Below are 23,577 nucleotides of genomic sequence, written 5' to 3' on the forward strand. Positions count from 1 at the left end.
ACTTATTGATCTATGATCTCCAGTGATAGAAATGAGCTTGGGAAATGGCCAGGAGTGTGATGGCAGGACCAGTTGACCTGAGGCTGATACAAACCACCCAATAGTCTACCACTAATTTAGCAGCAATGTGATCAGTAATATCCTTAAGCAAGATTCCATTCCTACCACCAAGTAAGCTGTTTTAGGCTGAGACCTTCAAATGGTGATACCACTTGCTACCCAGAGGCACAGCAATGATTTTGTTTTTCCTGCTAGTAATTGGCACTGGGAGGTTTGCCCATGTGGTGTGGTCGAGTTCTGTTGTTATTGCTTTGATCCTATTGCAGCAGAGGTGAGAGGAGAGTGAGTTAAATCTGTCAGGCCACAGGGTGCTCTGTGTTTATCAAATTTCCACCCCCTCTTAAGTGGCAGAGAATTCTGGGGGTTGCATAGTGAGCTAGACCTGTGGTTGCTATGGCAACCAGAGAGCCATGCTGCTTAGCATTGGTAAGTGGCAGGGGGACCTTTGCTTTCGACCCACCCTTCTCCAGTAAGAAGGGCGTTTGTGTTAAAACTGATGAAGGCTCCAGAAGCAGTGGGCCTTTGAGCAAGGTCTCTTCTGGGATCTGTCCCAAATGGTCAGCCTCTCTAGCTACTCATAACACTCACTCATCTTCCACTTTTGCCCCTGAAGTGTTCATGTTTTAGAGAGATGCTGTATAGAGATCTTGCTTGTAGAGTTCAAATGATGAAAGGCTTAATGTGGAGGACCCCTGGGCTAAATATACTAGGTAAATGTTAATTGTTATGGGCTCTGCTAGCTGAAGGCAGCTTTGAAAGCTGTGTACAGAGATCTGCTTAAGAACTTTAAAATATGTACAAATTGGATTTTCTGCCTTTATTGTTTTCTGATTTTCACCAAATTTATAGCCAGCCTTTAATATGCATCGTTGATGGTGGGGTTTGGGGCAAGAGGATGCTAAATCTGAAGATGATAGAATCATAGAATTTAAAGCTGGAAGAGTTTGGTCCTTAAAGGTCATTTAATCCAACTCTTTATTTTTACTGACCAACAACTTACAGTCACTTAGTCAAAAAACATTTATTAAACACTTAAGGGCCAAATATTTTGTTAAACACCTGAAGATTTTAAGAAAGGCCAGGAAAAAATCTCTGAACTTAGGGAATTTATGTTTTAATAAGGGAGACATAAATAATGAGGTACATATATGTGATATGTTCACAGTAGATGTAACAGATGCTAATGCTGCTAGTGGTGATAATGGGGTGTGTGTGTGTGTGTGTGTGTGTGTGTGTGTGTGTGTGTGTGTGATTGGTGGTGGTTGTGGTAGGAGTAGTGTTGGTATTGAGGAATCTATAAAAACCTCTTGCAGAGGTGAAATTTGATCTGATTTTTAAAGGAATCAAAAAAAATTAAGATGCTCCAATTGATTAAATAATTTACACTGGAGAGAAAAGCTTCTTCTTGATCCCCAAATCCGGTGTTCTAACCTCTTTCTTTTATCTTAAGTGATGGTGGTGGGGAATATTGTAGGAGGAGAGTGTTAATTAATATTTCATAGAATAAACATTTCTCAAATTTCTTAACATGCAGATCTCAGCAGATTATGTAGACAATTATTCTGCTGCCAATAGTGATTTTGTTATCTTAAAAATCTGCTAGTGAATTCTGCCATTCAGGAAATTGTTTTGAAGGGATGTGAAGAGTTAATGTGCCTGCTACACATTTATTCTCATTCCTTTTTTTCACTAGACTGAGGAGGACTGTGTATTGTCCCCCAGAATAACACTGAAATTGTCAAGGATAATTTCATGCCTTGTTACCCCCTGTGTATGAGGATTCCTCTCCCCTCCAAAATGATTATAGAACAATTTTCTGAATTTTGTCCCCTTTTGATCATTCTCACCAAGGTTTTCATCCTTCTTTTAATCTTTGGGTTATTCTATCTCAACTCATAAGGATTAAGATGAAGACCTTCTATCTCCCTTACTTGATTCCTCTCAGTTGTAGTAAAATTTTATTTCCCCAATATCATGATAACCCTAATTTTCCATTATGACAAATTTCTGACCTAAAATTATATTTGCTAAAGAAGATGTTACCTTCTTTTAGAGAAATATAATATGTATAATTAATGTAACAATATAATATTAGTGATATGATATAACACAATAAATGTGATAATACATTATAATAAATACCCATCCTATGACATGATGCTTCTTCACCTCTTGTTATTTCACTTAAGTGAAGTATTGTTTACTGTTTATTGTCCTATGTGCTGTTTTGACTTGTAAAAAGTACCTTAAGATATAAGGTATATTTATTTACCATTAATAAGTATTTTCTCTTTTCCTGTACTTCTCGACTCTCTATATTTATCTAAACCTTTCTTAGATTTCAGAGTTCCCACTACATGACTGTATCTTCAGATTTTGCTGATATGTTTCTGATAGCCTTAGTTGCAAACTTAGGTTAATTTTTTTTCTAAGTGGTCCCTCTTTCCTTTGTGAGCATAATTGAAAGTGCTCCCATCCACCAAAATTACTTGCATGCAATATATATGATGCAGTGGACAAAAGAGAATTAGTTTCTCTCCCTCTCTTTTCCCTCCCTCCTTCCCTCTCTCCTTCCCTCTCTTTCCCCCCTTTCTCTCTTCCCTCTTTCACTTCCCTCTTCTCTCTCTCTTTCTCTTCTCCCCCTCTCTCCCAGAGTTACACCAGCAGTTGACTATATCTTATGGATCAAATATTCTCTTTTCTAAATCTTCAAATCTACTCTCATTTCACTCTTCATTGAATCTCTCTGCACCTGATTTTAGGGTGATCTCTTTGTTGATAAAAATGTTTTCTACACTTCTTTAAAATAAGGGTCTTCCCAGAAATATTATTGTGCTAAAATATGTGACGTTGTGATACAGTATTTTTAGAATGTCACTTCTTAAGTTTTCTCTTTTTGTAATGTTGTTACCAGATTAATTTTATTGTTGCTCTTTCTTTGTTTTTGGACTGAATCCATAAATTCACCAGCACACAGAACTCTGAGCACAGAATCTTCCTCTCCCAATGCAGATAAATATCTGTTCTACAACTGCATTCCTCCAGTCACCTAGAACATTGAGAAATTTATAGACTCCGCCATAGCTTCACAAGTAGCATGGATCACAGCTTTAACCAGTGTCTTTTTGAGTCCAAGTTTAGCCATCTATCTACTAAATCACATGATCTCATTTTCAAGACAATTTTCATAGGTAAATTGTAGGTCAAGTGGAAATATATGACATCTTAAGGTGTTCCCAGTCTTAATATTTCTAAAATCCCAAGCTAACTGAAATACACAGTTATTCACATCATATTTATAAAAACATTTTTAAAAAATTTGTTCTCCTTTAAAAACATAAGTATACTCTTAAATTTGGCTCTTTTGATTTCATCCACATTTGGTGGACCTGAGCAATGTGGCCCTGAGCAAATATGCCGGAGCCTCAGTAGTCTAATATGTAAAATGAGAACAATAATAGCAAATACCTCTCAGATTTCTTATAAAGATTAAATGAGTTCATATGTATAAAGTATTTTTAAATAATGAAACAATAATTATTATTATTCCAAAAATAAGGTAAACTATATTAACCTTTGTTATACAGTTTGTCCCTTTTGTATGCTTTGTTTAAAATTTAGTTTTCTGCACTTTATTGTTTGATTTCATAGTTGTCTACAGTTTGCTCATCCACATTTTTAGAGAGAATTTGGACATTTTGTAGCATATCCAAAAGTAGATGGCCAGAATTTTAAGGGATTTGAGGACTAGGCTTATTTAAACATAAATTAATTCAATGAGAATTTAAGGAAGCCTAGAAGGGAGGCAAAAATGTTTAGGAGAAGACATAATAACTCTTTTCAAATATTTTAGTGGCTTTCATGTAGAAAAACTAGAACTTTTTTGATTGGCTCTAAAAAGTACAACTGGGACCAATGAGTAAAACTTCATTGAAGTACTATAAATTGGTCAAAGATCTCTTGAAGAATGGCAGAAATGCAGGGCAAGGTCCTTATCTAAGTCCTCTATACTCCTGGATGGCTAAATGCATCCCTTTATTTTATAAAAGCTTCACAATAATTTACAAGTCCTGGATACTAGATGCTAGTGGTTTAATTGGAATTATAAAATCAATTCACTTATGCCCCATCTTTGAGGCAAGGCTAAGGAACTTTCTATTTTAAAATAGGTAAAATGGAAACTGAATTCACTGATAATCTCCTGAAAAAGATCCTCAAACTTCAAGAAATATAATAGTAAAATTCTAGAGTTCCAAGTTCAAGGAGAAATCATTGTAAGTAGCCAGAAAGAAATGATTCAAATATTTTGAGCTACCATCAGAATCCCACAAGCTATAGCAGCTTCCATGTTAAATGAACAGAGAGCATGGCATATGATATTCCTGAAAATAAAGAAGTTAGGGATACTTACCTTATAAAACTGTATAATATTTTAGGTGAAAGTGGATATTTAATGAAATAAAGGATTTTCAAGCATTTCTGATAAAAAGACCAGAAATAAATAGAAAATTTGACATTCAGACACAGGTCTCAAGAGAATTAAAAGTTAAATATGAAAAAGAAATCATAAGGGGCTTATTAAGGTTTAATTTTTTACATTATTATATAGGAAGATGATACATATAGTCCCTGATAATTTTGTCATTATTAGGGCAGTTAGATTGAGTCTACATAGAAAAAGAATATGGGTGTAAAATATGTTAGGATAATTTCAAAAAATGAAAGTGTAAGAAAGAAGGATGTACTAGGAGAAGGGAGAGGGGAGAGGGAAAATGTGGGGATGTTTTCTCACATAAAATAAATATGTAAATAAGAGTTTTTATAGGGGAGAGGAAAATGGAAGGTGATACTTGAACTAAAGTTCATCAGAATTGATTCAAAGAGGGAAGAAGATAAGATCCATAGATGATAGAGATAGATAGATTGACTGATAGATATGGATATAGTTACAGGCATACCTAGTTAGGTATAAAAATTTACCATACCCAACAGGGAAGTAAAGTGAAAAGACATAAAAGAAAGGGGGTGATGATAAAAAGATAGGGTGAATTAAAGGAAGCATTGGTCAGAAGCAAAAGAGACTTTTAAAAAATATTTTTATTTAAAGATTTGAGTTTCAAATTCTATCCTTTTTTTCCTTCCCTTTTCCTGAGATGATAAACAATATATAGGTTAAACATGCAATTATGTAAAAACATTTCCATATTAGTTATTTTGGATAAGAAAACCATAATAAAAAAAGAAAAAGAAAGTGGAAAAATGTCATGCTTTAATCTGTATTCAAACAATATCAATTCTTTCTCTGAAGACAATACACTTCATTATTAGACCTTTAGAAAGGTGTTGTTTCATTGTATTGCTGAGAATAGCCAAGTCATTTACAGTTCTCTATTAAACAGTATTGCTATTACTTTGTACTGTTTTCTCCTTGTTCTATCAGTTCATTTAAGTCTGCAGGTTTTTCTAAAAGCATCCTGCCTGTCATTTCTTATAGCAAAATACTATTCCATTATAGTAAAATATCATAGCATTGTTTAGCCATTTACCAATTAATGGGCATTCCTTTGATTTCCATTTCTTAGCTACCAGAAAAAAGAGATGCTATATTTTTTTACAAAGAGGTTCTTGCCCCTTGTTTTGAATATCTTTGGGATATATACTTTGCAGTGATATTGCTGGGTCAAAGGATAGGAATTTTATACACAGTTTTATAATTCTTTGGGCATAGTTCTAGATTGCTCTCCAGAATGGTTCAATGAGTTTAACTCCAGCTAATAAATACATGGCCAAATGATATGAACAGTCTTCAGATGATGAAATCAAAGACATCTATAGTCATAAGTAAAAAGTTCAAAATCACTATTAATTAGAGAAATGCAAATTAAGACAACTCCGAAGGACCATTTTACATTTATCAGAATGGTTCCTACAAGAGAAAAGAAAAATGAAAAGTGTTGAAAGTGAAGGAAATAAATGGGACAGTAATGCATCATTTTGGAGTTGTGTTGATTCAACTATTCTAGCTAGCAGTTTGGAACTATGTACCCAGAGGGTTATAAAACTGTGCATATCTCTTGAGCTAGCAATACCACCACTAACTCGATATCCCAAAGAGATTTTTTAAGGGAAAATTATTTTGTGCCAAATATTTATAGCAACTCTTTTTGTGTTTGCAAAAAAATTGGAAATTGAGGGCATGTCTATCAATCAAGGAAGGGATAAACAAGTTGTGGTATAACTCAAAAAGTTTACTTTTGACAAGAGTATCTGTGTGTATATATATATACATATATATAAATGAATGCTATTTTTAACCATGTTACTTCACTTCTGATTAATGCTTTTAGTAATGTCTTGACCCTTGGCCTATCTATAATCAAAGTCTTGCTCCACATCAAATCTACTGTTGACTCAGCAGTCCTGCTGGGCCTGGGTTACCAAATTGCTGTCATGCCTGAGGTGAATGTAATTCTATTATGTATTTTATTTTCTTCATCCCATTCCTTTTTGCCTTATGCTAAAGTCAATATCTGGTTGGGAAAGGTTTATTTACAAGGGGAAAATAATAAATTCATTGATAAAATAAGACTATAATATGTAACAACCAAATTATTTTCAATTTATATGAATCATATTTTATATGATGAGTACAAAGTTGACTAGCCATAAATTTATTGACCTGTCAGTCTTATCTTCCTTACTTCCAATCAAGGAGTGGTTCTTACAACATATATGCTGTTAAGCTTGGAAGATAGCCTGCTCAATGACATTTCCTCTGCCAATCTCCTTTTAGAAAGCCTCTTTTTCCTATGATCATCTAAGCTCTACAGTTTCCAGTCCCCTTGAATTTGCTTTTTATTGCATCTAAAAACACATTCCTATCATCAAGAAGTGTATCTACCCTCACCTTTTCCTCTGATATACTACCTGAATATATCTTGCTATCATCATTTATCCCTGTCTAATTTAAGAATGGTTTGCCATTTCCTTTGTCAGTGAATTCAGATGAGCAGATATTCAGTGACTTGCTCAGGGTCACAAAGGTAATAAGTTTCTAAGGCTGGATTTGAACTTGGGTCTTCTTGACTCCAGACTCAATGCTCAGTTCTACTGAGCTCATCTCTCTCCAAAAGTGTTTTTTTATTTTTATTGCTTAGTCATTTTCAGTTTTGCCTGACTCTTCATATGCTATTTGGGGTGTTCTTTGCCATTTCTTTTTCCAGTTCATTTTACTGATGAGGAAACTGAGGCAAATAGGGTTAAGTCACACAGCTAGTAAGTGTCTTAACCTGGATTTGAATTCTAGACCTGGCACTCTATCAAGTGTTCCAACTAGATGCCCCACCAAATTCCAAAAGTATTTATGAATTATTATTTCAACAGTATCCCTGATCCTAACTCCTCTCTGAAATAATCATAAATAGCCTTTTGTGTACTATTCTTGCTCTTATTTTTCAAAATAAAACCTTTAATTATCCTAATGTCATAGCTATCTGTTAACAAGAATTTATAAGCACTCACTATGTGTGAGCTACTGTGTTATGTGCTATGGATACTAAGAAAGGAAAAATAACACATATTTTGCCCTCAAGAAGATTACATTCTAATGAAGGAGAGAACATATAAATCACTATGTATATACAAGATATATAGAGTAGATAGAAGGTCATTTCATTAAAAAAAAAAAAGGCAATAGCAGGCTGAGGTGCCATGGTTTCCTGCAGAAGGTAGCATTTGAGCTGATTCTTGAAGGAAGTAAGGGAAGTGAAGAGGCAAAAATCAGGAGAGAGAGAGAGACTGTCAGGTCTGGGAGATAGGAAGTTCAAAGAGATAAATGAATTATCCTATGTAAGAAAGAGAAAAAATATCACTCTTTGTAGCTTAATCACCAAGTGTGTGAAAGTTGAAAGGAATCTTGCCAATCACCTGGTCTAGTCCTTTTACTTTTGCAGATGAGGAAGTTGAGGCCCTGAGCAGGGATCTGATTTATCCAAAGTTTCTAAGGCCCTATAGAACACTATTTTTGGCTTTGTCATTCTCATCCCAACAATATCTGTTTATCCTCTCTCTCCTTCTGTTTGGTAAAGGATTTTTAATTGAATTTATCAGTAGTGTTTATATTTTGTTACATGTGCCCTGAGGCCTTGGGGAAATGGATATTTTAAATAAGTCTAATAAATAAATAAATTAATCAGTAAATGTAACCCAGCCAAAAATATTAATTTTTAATGAACCTTGATATCACAAAATCCAGTGTCATTACTGGAGGGTTACTTCATGCAGTATTTATTGTCACAAGTATGGATGAATTTTCTGCAAATCATATTTCTGTGAACTGTGCACTGACTTGTAGCTCAATATCAACTGGAAAACCATGGAAATTGGAGATGTTAAAGAATTGCTCTCTGGAAAAACAATACTTTTCTATCTGTCTCCATGTGTCAGTAATTGAAGATGCCCATAATGCTATAAAATGGGACATAAGATATTTGGCATTTTGAAGAGGGGACAATGAAAGTAATTTTTAAAAAAGTCTTCACAGAATTTCACCCAAAAGGATATATAAAGAGACTGTTTTGAGAGAAACATTTCTGGTTGATTACTTTTTATCATCAAACCCTATTCCTATGTCTTTCTAACTCCAAGAAGAAGAAAAAAATCCTAGCATTATACATTTTAGAACTTAATACATTTAAACGTCAATGCTTTTTCAATTTTAAATGCTTGAATTATCTTGTATTTAACAATATTATATTTCTTCTTTCCATAGAATATAAGCTCTTTGAGGACAGGAGATGTTTTACTTTTGTATTTATATTCTTAGCCTCTAGCAGAATAGATGGTACAGAGTAGGGACATGAAAAACACTTGCTGAATTAAATTGTTATCATTCAGCTTGTTATTCCAGGAATTGGACTTATATCCCAAATTTGATCATATCCCCAAACAAAATACATGCTTAAAAAGTGACTGATGCAAGCCAGTCAATTTCTAAAATGGGTATTAATATTACTTTCATACTCCAGTGTGATAATAAGGATATTTCACTGAATTTTAACATATAAAATTCAGTGAATGGAAACGAAACTATGATTAAAGCTTGACATACTTCTCAGTATAGAGTACTGAGAGACTAATGTGCCTGTACCAGGTACATGTTAAGTAGATGCCTTTTAATAGCCTAATCAATAAAATTTAGTAGACCATGCATTTCTAGACAAGTATTGTTTATGGGATGATATGTTTGGATGAGACCCCTTTCCATTAAATGATCCCTATTCTAAATAGGTGTCCCCTAGGCCAGCTTCCTGAAATTATATCTAAGGAAAATTTGTTTCTGCTGAATTTTACTGAGTTTTTATTGGGCTTCTGAAAACTTCCCAGAATCATGATCAATTGGGTCCTTGTGCTACCAGAAAAAAAAAAAAAACTATATATTATATCAGAAATTCTATTCTCCACTTCTAAAATTGAATTTTATTTTATTTTTCTGTTAATCTCAAAGACATCAAAAAAGAAGAAGAGAACATGACATATAAAAATATTTCTAAGATGTCCATTTTTGAAGTATCAAAGAGCAAGAACCTAAAAGGGGTTGGGGAATGTCTGAACAAATTATGGTACATGAACATAATGGAATATTCTTGTGTCTAAAAAATGATGAAGGGGAGAATTTCAGAATAACTGGAGAAGACTTAGATGATCCAAGTTAGAGTGAAGTGAACTAGCAATACAAAGACAAATAACTTTGACCTCTGTCCTTTGCATTGGACCTCATGCTGCTTTCAGGGATTGTCTTAAAGAGAAACCACTATGTAGGTTGAGACTTGATTTAGTTCTAAGAAGTAAAGTTCATTTCTTCTAAGTGCTCCCCTAAAAGTTCTTAGAGAAATCCAGCATCAAAGTGCTGAGTGCAAGAAAACAGAAATCAATGAAAAATGAAAGGCCAAAGAAGTCACTTCATTGGAATTCTGCTCATCCTTTGCCATGTTTTGATTCCTGCCTTTGAAGTTTGTGATGCTGTTATTTCTAAATTTATGGGATTCTCAAATCTACTGTACTTAAAACCATTTTTATAAGATAAAGGCTTTTTAAAAAGTAAAATAAAGAAAATGGAAGAATGAATGTACCTCATTATCCAGGAAAGGAAATAAACATAGGTCAATACCATTTTGTTTGATTTTAATTCCTAAACAAATGTTTCACACAATTTGTGTCTTTTGTAGGTTTACTTTTAAGTACACAGAAGCATTCTTTGGAAATGAAGACTCAAACAATATTTTCATTTTTAAACCAACATTGTCTTTTGGCAGGCTATAAATTTATTAACCCAGGAACTTAGAATACCAGGACAAGTTTTTGAGAAAGATATATAACATTCTTTCCCATTAAAATCATGAAGTAGGGGCAGTTAGATGGTACAGTGGATAGAGTGCTGGCCCTGAAGTCAGGAGGACCTGAGTTCAAATTTGAACTCAGACACTTAACACTTCCTAGCTGTGTGACCTTGGGCAAGTCACTTAATCCCAATTGCCTCAGCAAAAAACAAACAAAAACAAAAACAAAAACACCATGAAATACCATTTATTCAAACAAGAAAAATGAAATATTATTATTAAATTCAATCATAAATTTCAAGTAGGTTTCAAACAACCATCACATACTTATCTTAGTCTTAGCATATCATACATATCTTAAGTAAAAAAATATAGATAGATAGATAGATAGCATGGGGAGGTGGGGGGAAGGGCAATACCTTATCTTAGTTTTAGCATACCATACATATCTTAAGTAAAAAAAAAATATGGCATGGGGAGGTGAGGGAAAGGACAATACTTTGTTGGAAGTATCACTAGTGACAACATTTTTTTGCTCTAAAATTTTCTATCAGATTGGATTATGTTTACTAATTTAAATAAAAACCTCCCACAAACAAATTAAGTAGTTGAACCTCTGTAAAACTGAAGGTTTTTGCACTAAGAAATGGATTGAGAATAAGAAGAATTAATAAAATTTCATAATTAATGAAAACTGTAAATAGAAAGCATATATGTTCGTGGAATGTCACATTCATTATGGAAGTAGACATGGTGAGTTTAGTTATTGTGGTAGCCCAAGGACCTCATTATGAGGAAATTTCACACTTAAGGTAGCACTATGTCAGAATTAGTGACAATTCAGGATACCTTCATGTGAAGCAAGGGACAAAAGATAATAAATGGAAAGTGTACCAAAGGACTTTTGCTGGGAAATCCAATTAGAATCTACATTTCCTTTTCATGTTTACTGAACACTTTGACTGCCTTAAAATGAGAATTTTATTTTATTTGCTTAATGGTTTTTTTCTTTTTTCCTATTAGAAAAGATCTCTTCCCACTGAATTGATGCAGAGTGTAACATCATAACCTAGCTAAATATAACACTGGGATTAGAGGCAGCCTTTTTGTTAGCTGTTTATTCTATTGCTAATAGGGCAACATCTAACTATAGTTCAATACATATAATTTTTCCTAATGTTATTTTAAAATTTTGAGATAAATTAGCTGATTAATATTCCTGTGTTTTTTTCATCTTTCCCCTTTCACTTCCTTTCCTTTCTACCTTTTCATTCTTTCTTCCTTTTGTCTTCTCCCTTTTTCTCATACTTTCTCCCTTTTTTTCTCTTTTCCCCTCCTTCCTTTCCCCTTGTCTTTTTTTCTTCACTTCTTCCTTCCTTTTTTCCTCATATAACATTATTAAAATTTTATTTGTCTATATCCAAAGAATGGGGTTCAGATATATTGTAACAAGATCCTCAAGCAGTTTACTGCCTATTAGTAAAGGCTTCCCAAAAGATAAAATTTTTCTAAACAAAATGTTCATTATTCTCCTCCATTTTAATTTAATATTGGCTGTCTCTTTACATTTAACTCCTAATTGAAATTTTAAACATTAATATTATTTTCTATTTTCCATTTATTAGATCATTAATATAAAACCATTTAATATTTCTTTCCTAACTATTTAAAATATCAAATAGCTTATATTGCAAATTTCTATCACACTCAGTTTAGATATGGGCTATGTAGAATTTGTGCTTATATGTCTATAGCTAATCTGTATCTATCAATCTATCTAGAAAGAGATAGACCAATATATATTCACATATATAAACATATCTTTATTCATGTGTATAAACATTCATGTATACCTACATATATTTATATATACACATCGCTCTGTATATATATATATGTATGTGAGTATATGTATATATATATATATGTATATATATATATACACACATATATCTCAATATATCACACTTTATTCTTTCAGAGAGTGTTAGAGAATCCTTTTTTGAGTATCTATCACAATCAGTAAGGATCTTATTACAGGATAGCTATGTAAAAACTTGTCGTTTGCTCTCCTTGGGCAAAGAAGTGTCTGACAACATTCCCTTTGACCATATTCAGAAGTGGGAAACACACTGAGCATTTGGTAACAGCAATCTTATTTTTGCGTAACTGCTGCAGTCGCGAGGAGAAACACATGAAATGATGCGGACATCATTTGATGTGTCCTTGAGCTCCGAAAATGGAAGTAGGAGATGAGACTGAGTGCTGTGACTCTGGGGATTGTGGAACAGCAGCTGGAGAAAGTCACGTCTCTGGCTTGACCTATCTGTTGTGAAAATAGGGAAGAAAGCCAATCACACACAATTCCGGGCACATTCTGACAGCTAAAGGAGGCATTAACAATTTGCAACACATGGCATGGGGGGCCAGGCTCTGCAATGAAGAGAAATTATTTTCTGACTGAAATAACACAGGAAGTAAAGGGAACGCAAGAATCATCCCTCTCGCTGTGTTCTCTGTTGCTTCAGAATTTAAGCCTCGGTAAATTTTTGGCTCAGATTTCAAAGAACAAACCTCTGAGCATGCTTTAAGAAAGCATGGTTGTTTTTGCCTTAAAAATGTTTTTTTGGCCTCCTGTAATATACCTTGCTATTTGGTATAGATAGTTACAGGAAAAATTCATCATGTTCATTCTTTTAAAAAGTCATTAATCTTGATGGCACTGAACTCATGTAGAAGCTGACCCAGACTGATATTAATTTCTGGCTACAAGAGAGTTAGCCCATCCCATCAGTTGTCAGTTAGATTTGTTTATCTGGTTGCTTCCTCAAAAGGAGCAAAAGCTATGGGGGGAAATGGCCTTTATTGTAGAGGATTTAAAAGTATACCTTTATCTTATATGTGGATGGATCTGTACATGCATATATATATATATAGAGAGAGAGAGAGATAAAGATACACATGTATATGCACATGCATGCAAACATACATGTTCACAATCCATTTATATAAAAGCAGTGCATGTATGAACATGCTATATACATGTGTATACATATCTTTGTGTTTACATATATGTATATACAGCTTATTCCAAAAGTCTTAGTACAGTTTTTAAGCTTTAATAACCAGAAATATAAATTTTATAAACTTTCAAAATACTGTGTTTAAAAGGTTAATTATTTGACTTTTAAAAAATTAACACATGACTGCACAACACTAATTATTTTTTGAACTTTGCAAAAACTTTCATTAATTGCTACTTAGAAACTTAAAGGATTACATTTGTATTCCTAGTCTCAAAATCATCCAAAAAATGACGTTTTGGTGTATACTTGACAATTTTGACATTATTCCACAAGAAAAAATTCTCAAAGATAAATCAGGTGACCTAGTTGATCAAGCAAGATCTCCTCTATAGATCTATGGTCTAAAAAAGTGTCATCCAGAAAGTACCATATAAACCTCACATCATTACAGAGTGCCCAATCTTTTCCAAATTAAAATTAAGAGTATTATTCAAAATTCACAACACTAAAATACAATAAATTGAAATGAACTTTCTAATTATATAATTGTAACTGTAACATTTATAAATATGAAGTTATTAAAGCTTAAGCTATACTAAGAGTTTTGAGACACCATATATTTCATCTCTTTCTGTCTATATATATTTATGCATATAAATGTATCTATATTTTATATATCTTTATGTATATATATGTAGGTATCTCTTTCACTATCTATCTTTGTGTATCTTTCACTTTCTCACTCTTTTCTTCTATGTCTCTATTTCTTTGTCACTGCCTCTGTCTTTCTGTCATATATATGTGTGTATATATTTTGATTTTATTGGTTTAGAGAGTGGTCAATGAGGAATATCCTTTGCCATTGTAGGTTATCACATTTTCTACATCTAGTAATTTAGAGAGTTACTCTGAGCAGCCAAAAGCAGAACATGTCTTAATGCAAATCAGATCAGATTAAAATGTAACTAGGAAATATTTAACAAAATAAATAAAAATAAAACAAAACATTAATAAATAGACTAATATGTGATTTTTAAAGGTCAGTATGTGCCTGCAAGGATCCTTTTGTACAATATAGTGACCCCATTTCTACTTGAGCTTGACATGACTGGCCCAAAGCATTGAGAGGTTAAGCGATAAGTGAGGGATACACAAGCCGGATGAGTCAGAAGTGAAACTTGAACGTCTTTCTGGATTTAAGACTAGGTGTCTATCAACTAGGCTACTCTACCTCTCATTCACCTATTAAACATTATTCAGTTCCATTATTCAGATGGAGAAACTATTGACTCAAGACAATGAACTAACTTAATAATTGAAAAAGGAAATGCCTTAAAATTGAAAAGGAAATGCCAATCCAGTAAAAACGTAGGGCTTCTCAACCATCTACTCTCTCTAGATGGAGATGAAATTGGTGACTGATTTTTTTTTAAAATGTGGTACCTTGGAAAGAGTTCTAGCTATGGAGTGAGAAGACCTGGCTTTAAATCTCACTCCCCCCCCAAATACCATGAATAACTTTGGATATTTTACTTAATCATTAAATTTCCTCATCTCTAAAATGATGAGGTTTAACTAGATGGTATGAAAGGTCTATCTCAGCTCTAAATCTATGGTCCCATGAATTAATGCACTGGCTTCATCTGAACCTGGAAAGATGTTACTTGCTGAGCTGTTGCAAAATTTTACAGGAGGGGTTAAAACTGAGCAGCATAACTTCAAGAGCCTCATGAAGCTTGTGGTCTTCCTCTGCTTGGCTCTGGCTCTATCATTTCCTTCCCTCAGTGCCAGATAACCTATCCATTTTATTTTAAATTAACCGATACAATCTGATGAAGTCTGTTCCCTTTGCTTTCTGCCTGCTTGACCCAGGAAGAGAAGGAGAGAGATTGTTTTTTCTTATTTGTGAAAACAATCTTCATGTTATCTGGAACTATTCAATCTCACTGTAAGAGAGAGAAGGGAAAAAAAGAGGGTTGGAAAAAAAAAAACTATTAACTGGGCCCTCTCATCCTGCAACTCTACTTTGACCATTCTTCCCCATCACCTCCCCCTTCCCCATTAATCACTGACAGGAATCATTTCTTCCTATCAGATGCTGTGATTGTAGCTATGTGGGGTTGGCATTGTCCATCTGTGGGAGGTCATAGCTAAAAAAAATAGACAACCTAGTCAGAACTCCAGCAGAGCTGGTCAATCGGTAACTCAAAGTCCTACAATACAGCCCCTTTAAGTGACATGGAAATAATGTGTGTACATTACAGCCCTGCTGTGATCCTGGGCAGTCAGCAGAGCAAAATTGTTATAATTGGGGTGTGAGCCAAGAGCATCCACTAGGTATGGTGACAGAGACAAAGGGGAAACAAGACATTGCCAACCTTTCATTTTGATCACAGCTGTCAGCTTGGTATGATGTTTCCTGTATATGGGTGTTTCATTGAGCTTTTTGTACATAAATATCCTTCCATCCTCCTCTCTCATTTCCTTTTTTTCTTCTCTTTTCTTCTTTCCTTTCTTTTTTTCTTCTTTTCTATTTTTTTCTTTTCCTGCTACTTCTTCTCTCTCCCCTCTCTCCTCCCTTCATCTCTTCCTTCCTTCCTTCCTTCCTTCCCTTCTTCCTTCTTTCCTTCCCTTCTTCCTTCCCTTTTTCTCCTTCCCTTCTTCCTTCCCTTTTTCTCCTTCCCTTCTTCTTTCCTTCCCTCCCTCCTTCCTTCTCTCTTTCTTTTTTCTCCTTCCTTCCCTTCCTCCTTCCTTCCCTCTTTCTTTTTCTCTTTCTCTCCTTCCTTCCTTCCCTATATATATAGGTAGATTTTAGACAGAATTACACTTTCTGGGTAGGCAACAATATGAAGAATTATGGTGGCAGCCTCCTGGAATCAAATAAGAGAATAGAAATGAATATAATTTAGCAGTAAGAATATGACTAATACATCTACTGAGGCAGAAAGAAGAGGAGGAATAGAAAAGAAAAATAACATTTACTTGTGAAATCCATGGACTATGCTGGAACCTCATTTTAACTAACAATTTTAGTTTTCTCTTCTGCACTTATCTCATGAAATTCTATTTGGAAAGAAGAAAATTGACTAATATGTGTTCTGTCTTATCTGCTTTTTTCTTAATTCTGTCCTGATAGATGTTTAATGAGAAGCAGGATAACCATAGCAGGTCAAATATACGAAGGAAAAATAAGAAATGTAGAACAAATTTTCTCAATCAGAACATGTATAATTTAATAACTATATGATCAATATTATGGTGTTGGTTGGAGAAGATGAGCTGCCCCTCTGGAAAAGAAAAGAATATGCTATGTGATTTGAGTTTTCATAGAATATGGAGGTAGACGGCAACAAGGTTCAAGGAGCCTTAGTAACTGAACCAATTGAGATTTCTATTTGAATGCAGCCATTTACCATCTTATATGTCTATCCTATGAATAGTTCCTTTTTTTATTGGAGTCTGATAAGTTTGGGGGAATAGTCTTACAGGACAGCAAGAAGTACTTAAATTCATGTTTGTATCTTATATCTTAAAATTAAAATATAACTAAGAAAATTCTATACTAATATTTATGATTTTTAGTGGTTTTCAATGGTACTTGAAGTATCTATCATAGAATTGCAGACTTAGAGGTGGATATGATTTTTGGGATACTTTAGTATAGTGGTTCTTAACCTTGAGTCCACAGACCACTTAGGCAATAGGATAGCTTGCAAGGAGTTCATGAACTTAGATGGAAAAAATCCACTTTTATCTTTACCAGCCTTTAATAAGATTCTTAACCTCTCTCTACTTCTCTGTCTGATGGTCTCTCTTTAGGGAGTCTGGTAAATCCAATGCATCCCATCTCAGAATTATATTTCTAAATGTATAAAATAAAATTCTAGATATAAATTTCTAGAGACCAGCCCTTATATCCCACGTGTAGAGTACAGGTGTAATTGTTTCTCCTCTTTTAGAACTGAAGTTTCAAAGAGAAATTAATTTTCTTTTTTGCATTCTCTCTGTGTCTTGATACCATTGGTTTCAACAAAAAAAAAACAAAAAATCTTTCATTTTCTAGATAAATTGAATGAATGACTAATCAATAATAAATCAACATGGGGCAGTTAAAAGTTCTGAATTGGGAGCATAAGCATACTCAGAGTATAGGCGGGGTATCAGATTATGGAAGCATTCCCAACTCATGATCCTTGTCCACCTAATTTAGCATCAAAAGATCTGAATTTTAATTCTCCTTCTATCTCACATCACTTGTGGTACCTGGATAGGTCATTTAATCTCTCCTGACATCAGTCTTTTTTTTCCTCAGTAAAATAAGAGATTTGAACAAGATTACCTTCAAAGCTCCTTCTAGATGATCCAAAGAGCAATTGAAATATGATGCAAATAGTACAGATGAGTTTGTCTCTTAGTGGAGCAGGAACATTAACAAAGATATCAGTTTCTTTGGGGGCTATTTTGTTCTGCCTTTTTTTTTTTAAAGGAGTCTTGTTCAGTGAAACAGACCTTCCTTAGTAGCATCTTTCTCCTTGACTACCTATTTGCAATGACTGATTTTTGAGGAGTTGTGTTGTCCCAAACAAAGCTTCTTATAGCAACTTATTACAGAAAATTGTTCTGATTGGTGACATTTTCCTCCAACTTCCATCCTGGATAATTCCTGGGAGCTTTCTAAGATTTAGAAAGGTAAAAACAGTTTGAATCCTGCCACCTGTATCTTTAGAAAGGTGAGATTTGCATTTGAAAAAGACTTTAAGTGGGGTCCTGCAGGCAGCTTATATCTCCTCTGAGTCCTCTCAGAGAATTTGTTTTTCAGCAAGATCGTTGCCATATCTGAACACAGCCACCACATGGATGCACATAACATACACATAAACACCCATGCACACACACATATACAGTTGTGCTTGTGCATGCATGGGCTCAGGCGCATGCACACACACACATTCAGTGATCTTGATTTGAAGATTTTGGTAATGTGTTTTCGTACAGGGCATAAAAATATATCTCTGTAATTACATGATATTTAGTGATTAGATAATTATGGATAATTGCATGGGGGTAGTTCTAAGAGCTAAAGTGTTACCATAAGATCTAAAATGTACAAATTGCATAATAATTATTCTTGGGAGTTATTTGGTAATTCTGAACATAATTATCATGTGATCTGCAGTGCATGTAATTAATGTATAATCGCATGGATTTTGCCTTCATAACTACACTTCACCCTTGTTATAAAGCTCTTTGTCATAACATTTGAGTATAAATATAATGTAAATTGGCTCCCAGATACAGTACATTAAGCCCCGTGATAATTACTTTCACAGTAACAATACCCCTTATTCCATTCCAAGTGCTTGACTCTTAAGCAAGATTGAGTTGGGGAGGAGGAATGGCCTGGAGATTCAGAGATGGGGCAGTGTATCTGATGAGTGGTGTGTAGGAGTGTACAAATTGCTCATGAGATGTAACTTTTTCCTATGACTCTAATCCTTTAGTTTGGAAGCTCCTTCATTATCTTTCATAAAGGCTAGGAATAGCTTTTCTATTTAACCTCATCATCAGCCTTAGGGTATTTGGGTATTTAGCAAGTGGTAAAATTCCATTAAGTCCAGTCTCTTTAAACCAGAACAGCATCCACTGTTTTATTTGAGAGGAACACTTTTGATAGCATTTGAACTTGAGCATTGGGAAAGTATGTTTAATAAAAAATTTGTAGTAGAGGATGGTCTTCACTTGGGATTAACAGGGTAAGCAGATGTAGTAAAACAAAATGAGATATTAAAAAACCAAACCAAACCAAACCAACAAACAACAACAACAAATTTTCTCTAACTACACCTCCCGTATCCAGGTTTTCAGTGACTTTATTGAAACTTTTGCAGTGGCTGAAAGTTTTCTGTGTTCTCATTTCACAGGTTTCACTTGGCAGGATGATTATACCCAGGGCACAGTAGCCCAGGAGCTTGAAAATATCCCCAAAATCCACCAGTGGCATCCTGATTCTTTAGCAAGTGATGGCATCAACTCAATCAGGTATATTCTTCATGATGTTATTTGCCTACTTCCTCTACTGCCTGATCATTGTCATTTCCCATTTATATAAGTCAGTTTGAGTTCAATTCTGGTCAAGTCTCAGGTTTTAAATTATCCTGTATTTTGGCATTGACTCTAGGCAAATTGTACAATTTTCTATGCTTGCTCTATGGAATAGGAGTAGAAAGAAAGGTATGAAAAAAAGAAAGAAAGTAAAGGGAGATGATTATAGTATGGGATTTTGTTTATATTAGTGAGCTGGACAAGGAGAAATGAATTGGCAAGGTTAAAAAAATCCTATTTGTTACTATGTCAAAGATAGAGCGGGGCTTTTTGGTATGCTAAAAATGGGGGTTACTGAATAATTAAATGGACTAGTGATCTCATCTGTAGGAGTACTGCTTCCAGTAAGGCAGATCACAAGTCTCCTTAAATCTTTTTATCCTGTAGAATATGTAACCCATGACCCATTTTTTAAGCTAACAGCTTATATAGACCACATATTAGTCATTTTAGTTAGCTGTAAGAATAGAGGATGAAGGTTGCAAGTTCTATCTTAACTAGCTTTCTTTTCAACCAGCATATATCTGGAAGATTTGCCACTGAGGGTAAAGCTACATATTAAAAAAAAAACCAAACAAAACAAAACAACAAATTAGACCTGTGAGACCCTTTACTCTTCTGGCTGGATAGGATTATGGCTTTGATTCACAAAAAAAGCCACAATAGCCCTAAGACTTTGAACTGGTTTTAAAAAATGACTACAAACTTCACTATTTATAAGAAGCCTACCAGAACAATTTATAAGCAAAGTATTAATGGTCAGTAGAAGCTGGTTGGTGAAGCAGGCTGGTAACAAATCATTGCTGAACCTACAGATAGCAGCTTTGTAGAGAAAGCAAGCCAAGTTGATATTAATAGTTTATAAACTTACAGAGAACATTATTTACTCTTCAGAGAAGCAATAAGCAGGTTCTTTGGAAGCAAAGAGGTATTATAGTTGTATACCAACCCAAAGGAAAACAAATTTTTACATCAACAGATATCTCTTTTCTCTGTGGTATTATATTTGTTTTGAATTAATGAATCCTCTGCATTAGTCCATCTCAAAAAAGGTACCATACAGACACTTGTAAACTATCTAAATATTTAAAAATTCTAAAATATCTAAATAGAGCCTTGAATCTGAGTATAATGCCTAGGAAAAAAAATTTTGAGAAGTAATCCGTGTTACATAAAGATACATGTAAGCAAAAAGAAAGAAGAATTAAAGTTGGTAAGGAGGTTAGCAAGTATCTAACAACTTCACTTGTACTCTTTTTTTCCATTCTCTCTTGTTCCTTTTTTTGTATTTTATTTATTTAATATTTTCCTTCAGTTACATTTAAAACAAATTTTTGTTAGCAAGTATGTTGGCACAGATCAGTTCCTAAATCTTTTAGGGTATTTCAGCATCTTGGGGGTGAGAAATAACAATATCAGGAATGCCTGAAAAAAGGTTTTAGTTAATGTACCTTGTTAAGTCCTATGATAAAACATTGTTTTAAAGATTCTATTTAATATTTGATATTATTGACTCCACTTAAAATATTAAGACTTTTAAAGGAGATGACAGTTGACTTTTTTCCTTTTTTTATATTCTAGTATTCATTTACTATTAGGAATTTCTTTATTTCTAACTTTTTTTCAGTCTTGATTTATGCTTAATGTTCTACCTTTCCCTCTCCTTCCCAGTACTGGGTAGGAAGAATAAATGTACAGTCCAAACAAAATATGGTCTTCTATATGGCATTTTAATATGTTTGAGGATTTTTCATTATAGCCTTCTCCTTTTTGGGCTGATTAATCTGTTATTTTCATCTATTACTCAACAATCTTATTTTCTAACACTTTAATTTTTAGCTTTCTATTGTTGGGATTAAGTTCTCAGTTTTTCTTCTTAAATTTATGACCTAGATTTGGATTACTAATTTAAGGAATAACTTGGTCAGCATAATTTGTTATATTTTATTTGTAACAGCAACGTCATATTAATGATTCATGTTACTTGTTACTCATTGGAATCTATTTTCCACTCATTTGCCACGGTGGTTTTCCTAAAGTATAGATTTGATTTTGTCATCCCTTGTCCCTCAGTAAACTCCATTGACTTCATATTATTTTCAATATCAAATATAAAATCTTCTATTTGACATTTAAAGCCCTTTACAACTTGACACCTTCCTGCTTTTCAGTAAGGTAGTGAAAAGAGATAGTAGGTTACAGGAAGTCAAGAAGGGGATGAGAAAGTGAAACAGTGAGTGTAGTGTCCTTTTGCTGGAAGGTTAACAGGAATGAGGAGGCAAGAAGATGATAGTTTTAATGGGTGGCTAGACCAAGGGAAGGTTATCTCTTTTTAAAGTTTAAAAACTATGTGCAAAGAGGAAAAAATGTAGAAGAACAATGAGAGAGGAGAGAGATAACTAATGGAACAAAGCCTTAAAAAGAACAAGAGATGGAAAGTCCTGCATGAACTCAAGCAAAGTGAAATGTACTGTATACAAAGTAATAGCAATGCTCTGGGATGACCAGTTGTAAATGACATTGGTATTCTCAGCAGTACAATGATCCTTGATTACTCTTAAGGATTTATGATGAAAAATCCTATCCATACCCAGAGAAAGAACTGATTGTATCTGAATACAGACTAAACCATTTTTTCTTTATCTCTTTTTTAAAACTTGATTTATCTTGAGGGTTTTTATTTTCATTAGTGTGGGAGATGTATGTTTTCTTTTACAATATTACTTTTATGGATTTTTTTTTGCATAACTTCCCATGTTTCTTAATTGTGGGATAAGGGAGAGAACCTAGAACTCAATTTTTTTAAATGTAAAAAAAATTGTTTTAAATGTAACTAGGGAGAAACTAATAAATAAATAAATAAATAAAATACCAAAAAAAGGAAAAGGAGAGAATAGAATAAAGGGTACAAGTGAAGTTGTTAGATCAGCATCTAACTGATCTAACTGCAATGCAGAGTCGTGTCCCTTTCTTTGTAATGAGATAGAAGGGAGAGTATGGATAAGAAGTAGACAGAGAGTTGAAGAGGAGGATGGGATTTGATAGAATTTGCATCAGTGTGTCCAATTTGTCTCAGCAAATAAAAATATTTTGAATGAAGAAGAATGTGATACAATTAGTTTAAAGGAAGGAGAGATTATTGAGAACAGTTATAGGGGATATGAGATAAATTAATAAGAAAAGAAGAAAGAATTGCTATGTAATTGAGATGTAGCACATATGTTGATATTAGATAACTTAAATTTGAAGTGAACCCAATAAGCACTTTCACAATTTCTTCCAGCAGTTTTGAAGGAGAAATATAGGAAACAGATATTAGAAATACCCTAGCATTGATGATTAGCAGAACTGAGAATGCTGGGAAATTGAATGATCAAAGAATTCAAAGTTAGTCAAGACCTAATAGAAATATCTGATCCTAGAATTGAAACTAAGAAGCAAAAATAGTGAGGCTAAGGGATTGAAAGACTGAAGATAAAAACAAAACAGATATGGGAGGAGAAGAACAACAGAAGACAGTGTTCACAGAGGGCTACTTCTGAGTTCATTATCTTGGAGGAATCACTGTATAAAGTACTGGTGATGGCAGGAAATCTTTGTAAGCATAACCACAGACTCTCAAAAGTGAAAGGGATCTCAGAGGTTAAGTTTAATCTGACTATGTCTACAATATCCTCTATAACATCCTCTACATGGAGTCATATATAGCCTTGATGACCTCTAGGGAGAGAAAAACCTACTGGTTGTCAAGGCATTTGTGGGTAGTTCTATTAGAAAAATTTCCTTTGCTTTGAGCCTAAAATTGCCTCTCTGCAAAATCTGTCCATTATATCTTCATCACAGTGGTATTTCACATATCTTAGATATTTAAAGACTGTTTATCCTTTAAATCTTCTCTTCTCTATACTAAGCAGATCTAGCTCTATTGATCAGACTTTATGTGTCATGGTTTGAAATGCCATAATCATCTTCATTGCTCTCCTTTTGTCATATTTGTATTTATCAATACTCTCCCTAATGTATGGTTTCCAGAAATGAATAGAATATATGCA

The 23,577-nt window shown here is 33.8% G+C and overlaps 1 protein-coding gene across 1 annotated transcript in view; it reads left to right on the forward strand.

Annotated features, from left to right (window-relative positions):
- Positions 1-23,577, forward strand: part of PTPRN2 (protein tyrosine phosphatase receptor type N2) — a 1,504,085-nt gene that overhangs the window by 549,449 nt on the left and 931,059 nt on the right. Inside the window, exon 4 of the mRNA XM_051961686.1 lies at positions 19,345-19,462. Within this exon, the coding sequence (XP_051817646.1) occupies positions 19,345-19,462 (118 nt within the window). The remainder of the gene's footprint in view (positions 1-19,344; positions 19,463-23,577) is intronic.

This window comes from Antechinus flavipes, chromosome 5 (assembly GCF_016432865.1).
Source record: "Antechinus flavipes isolate AdamAnt ecotype Samford, QLD, Australia chromosome 5, AdamAnt_v2, whole genome shotgun sequence".
Lineage (NCBI taxonomy): Eukaryota > Metazoa > Chordata > Mammalia > Dasyuromorphia > Dasyuridae > Antechinus > Antechinus flavipes.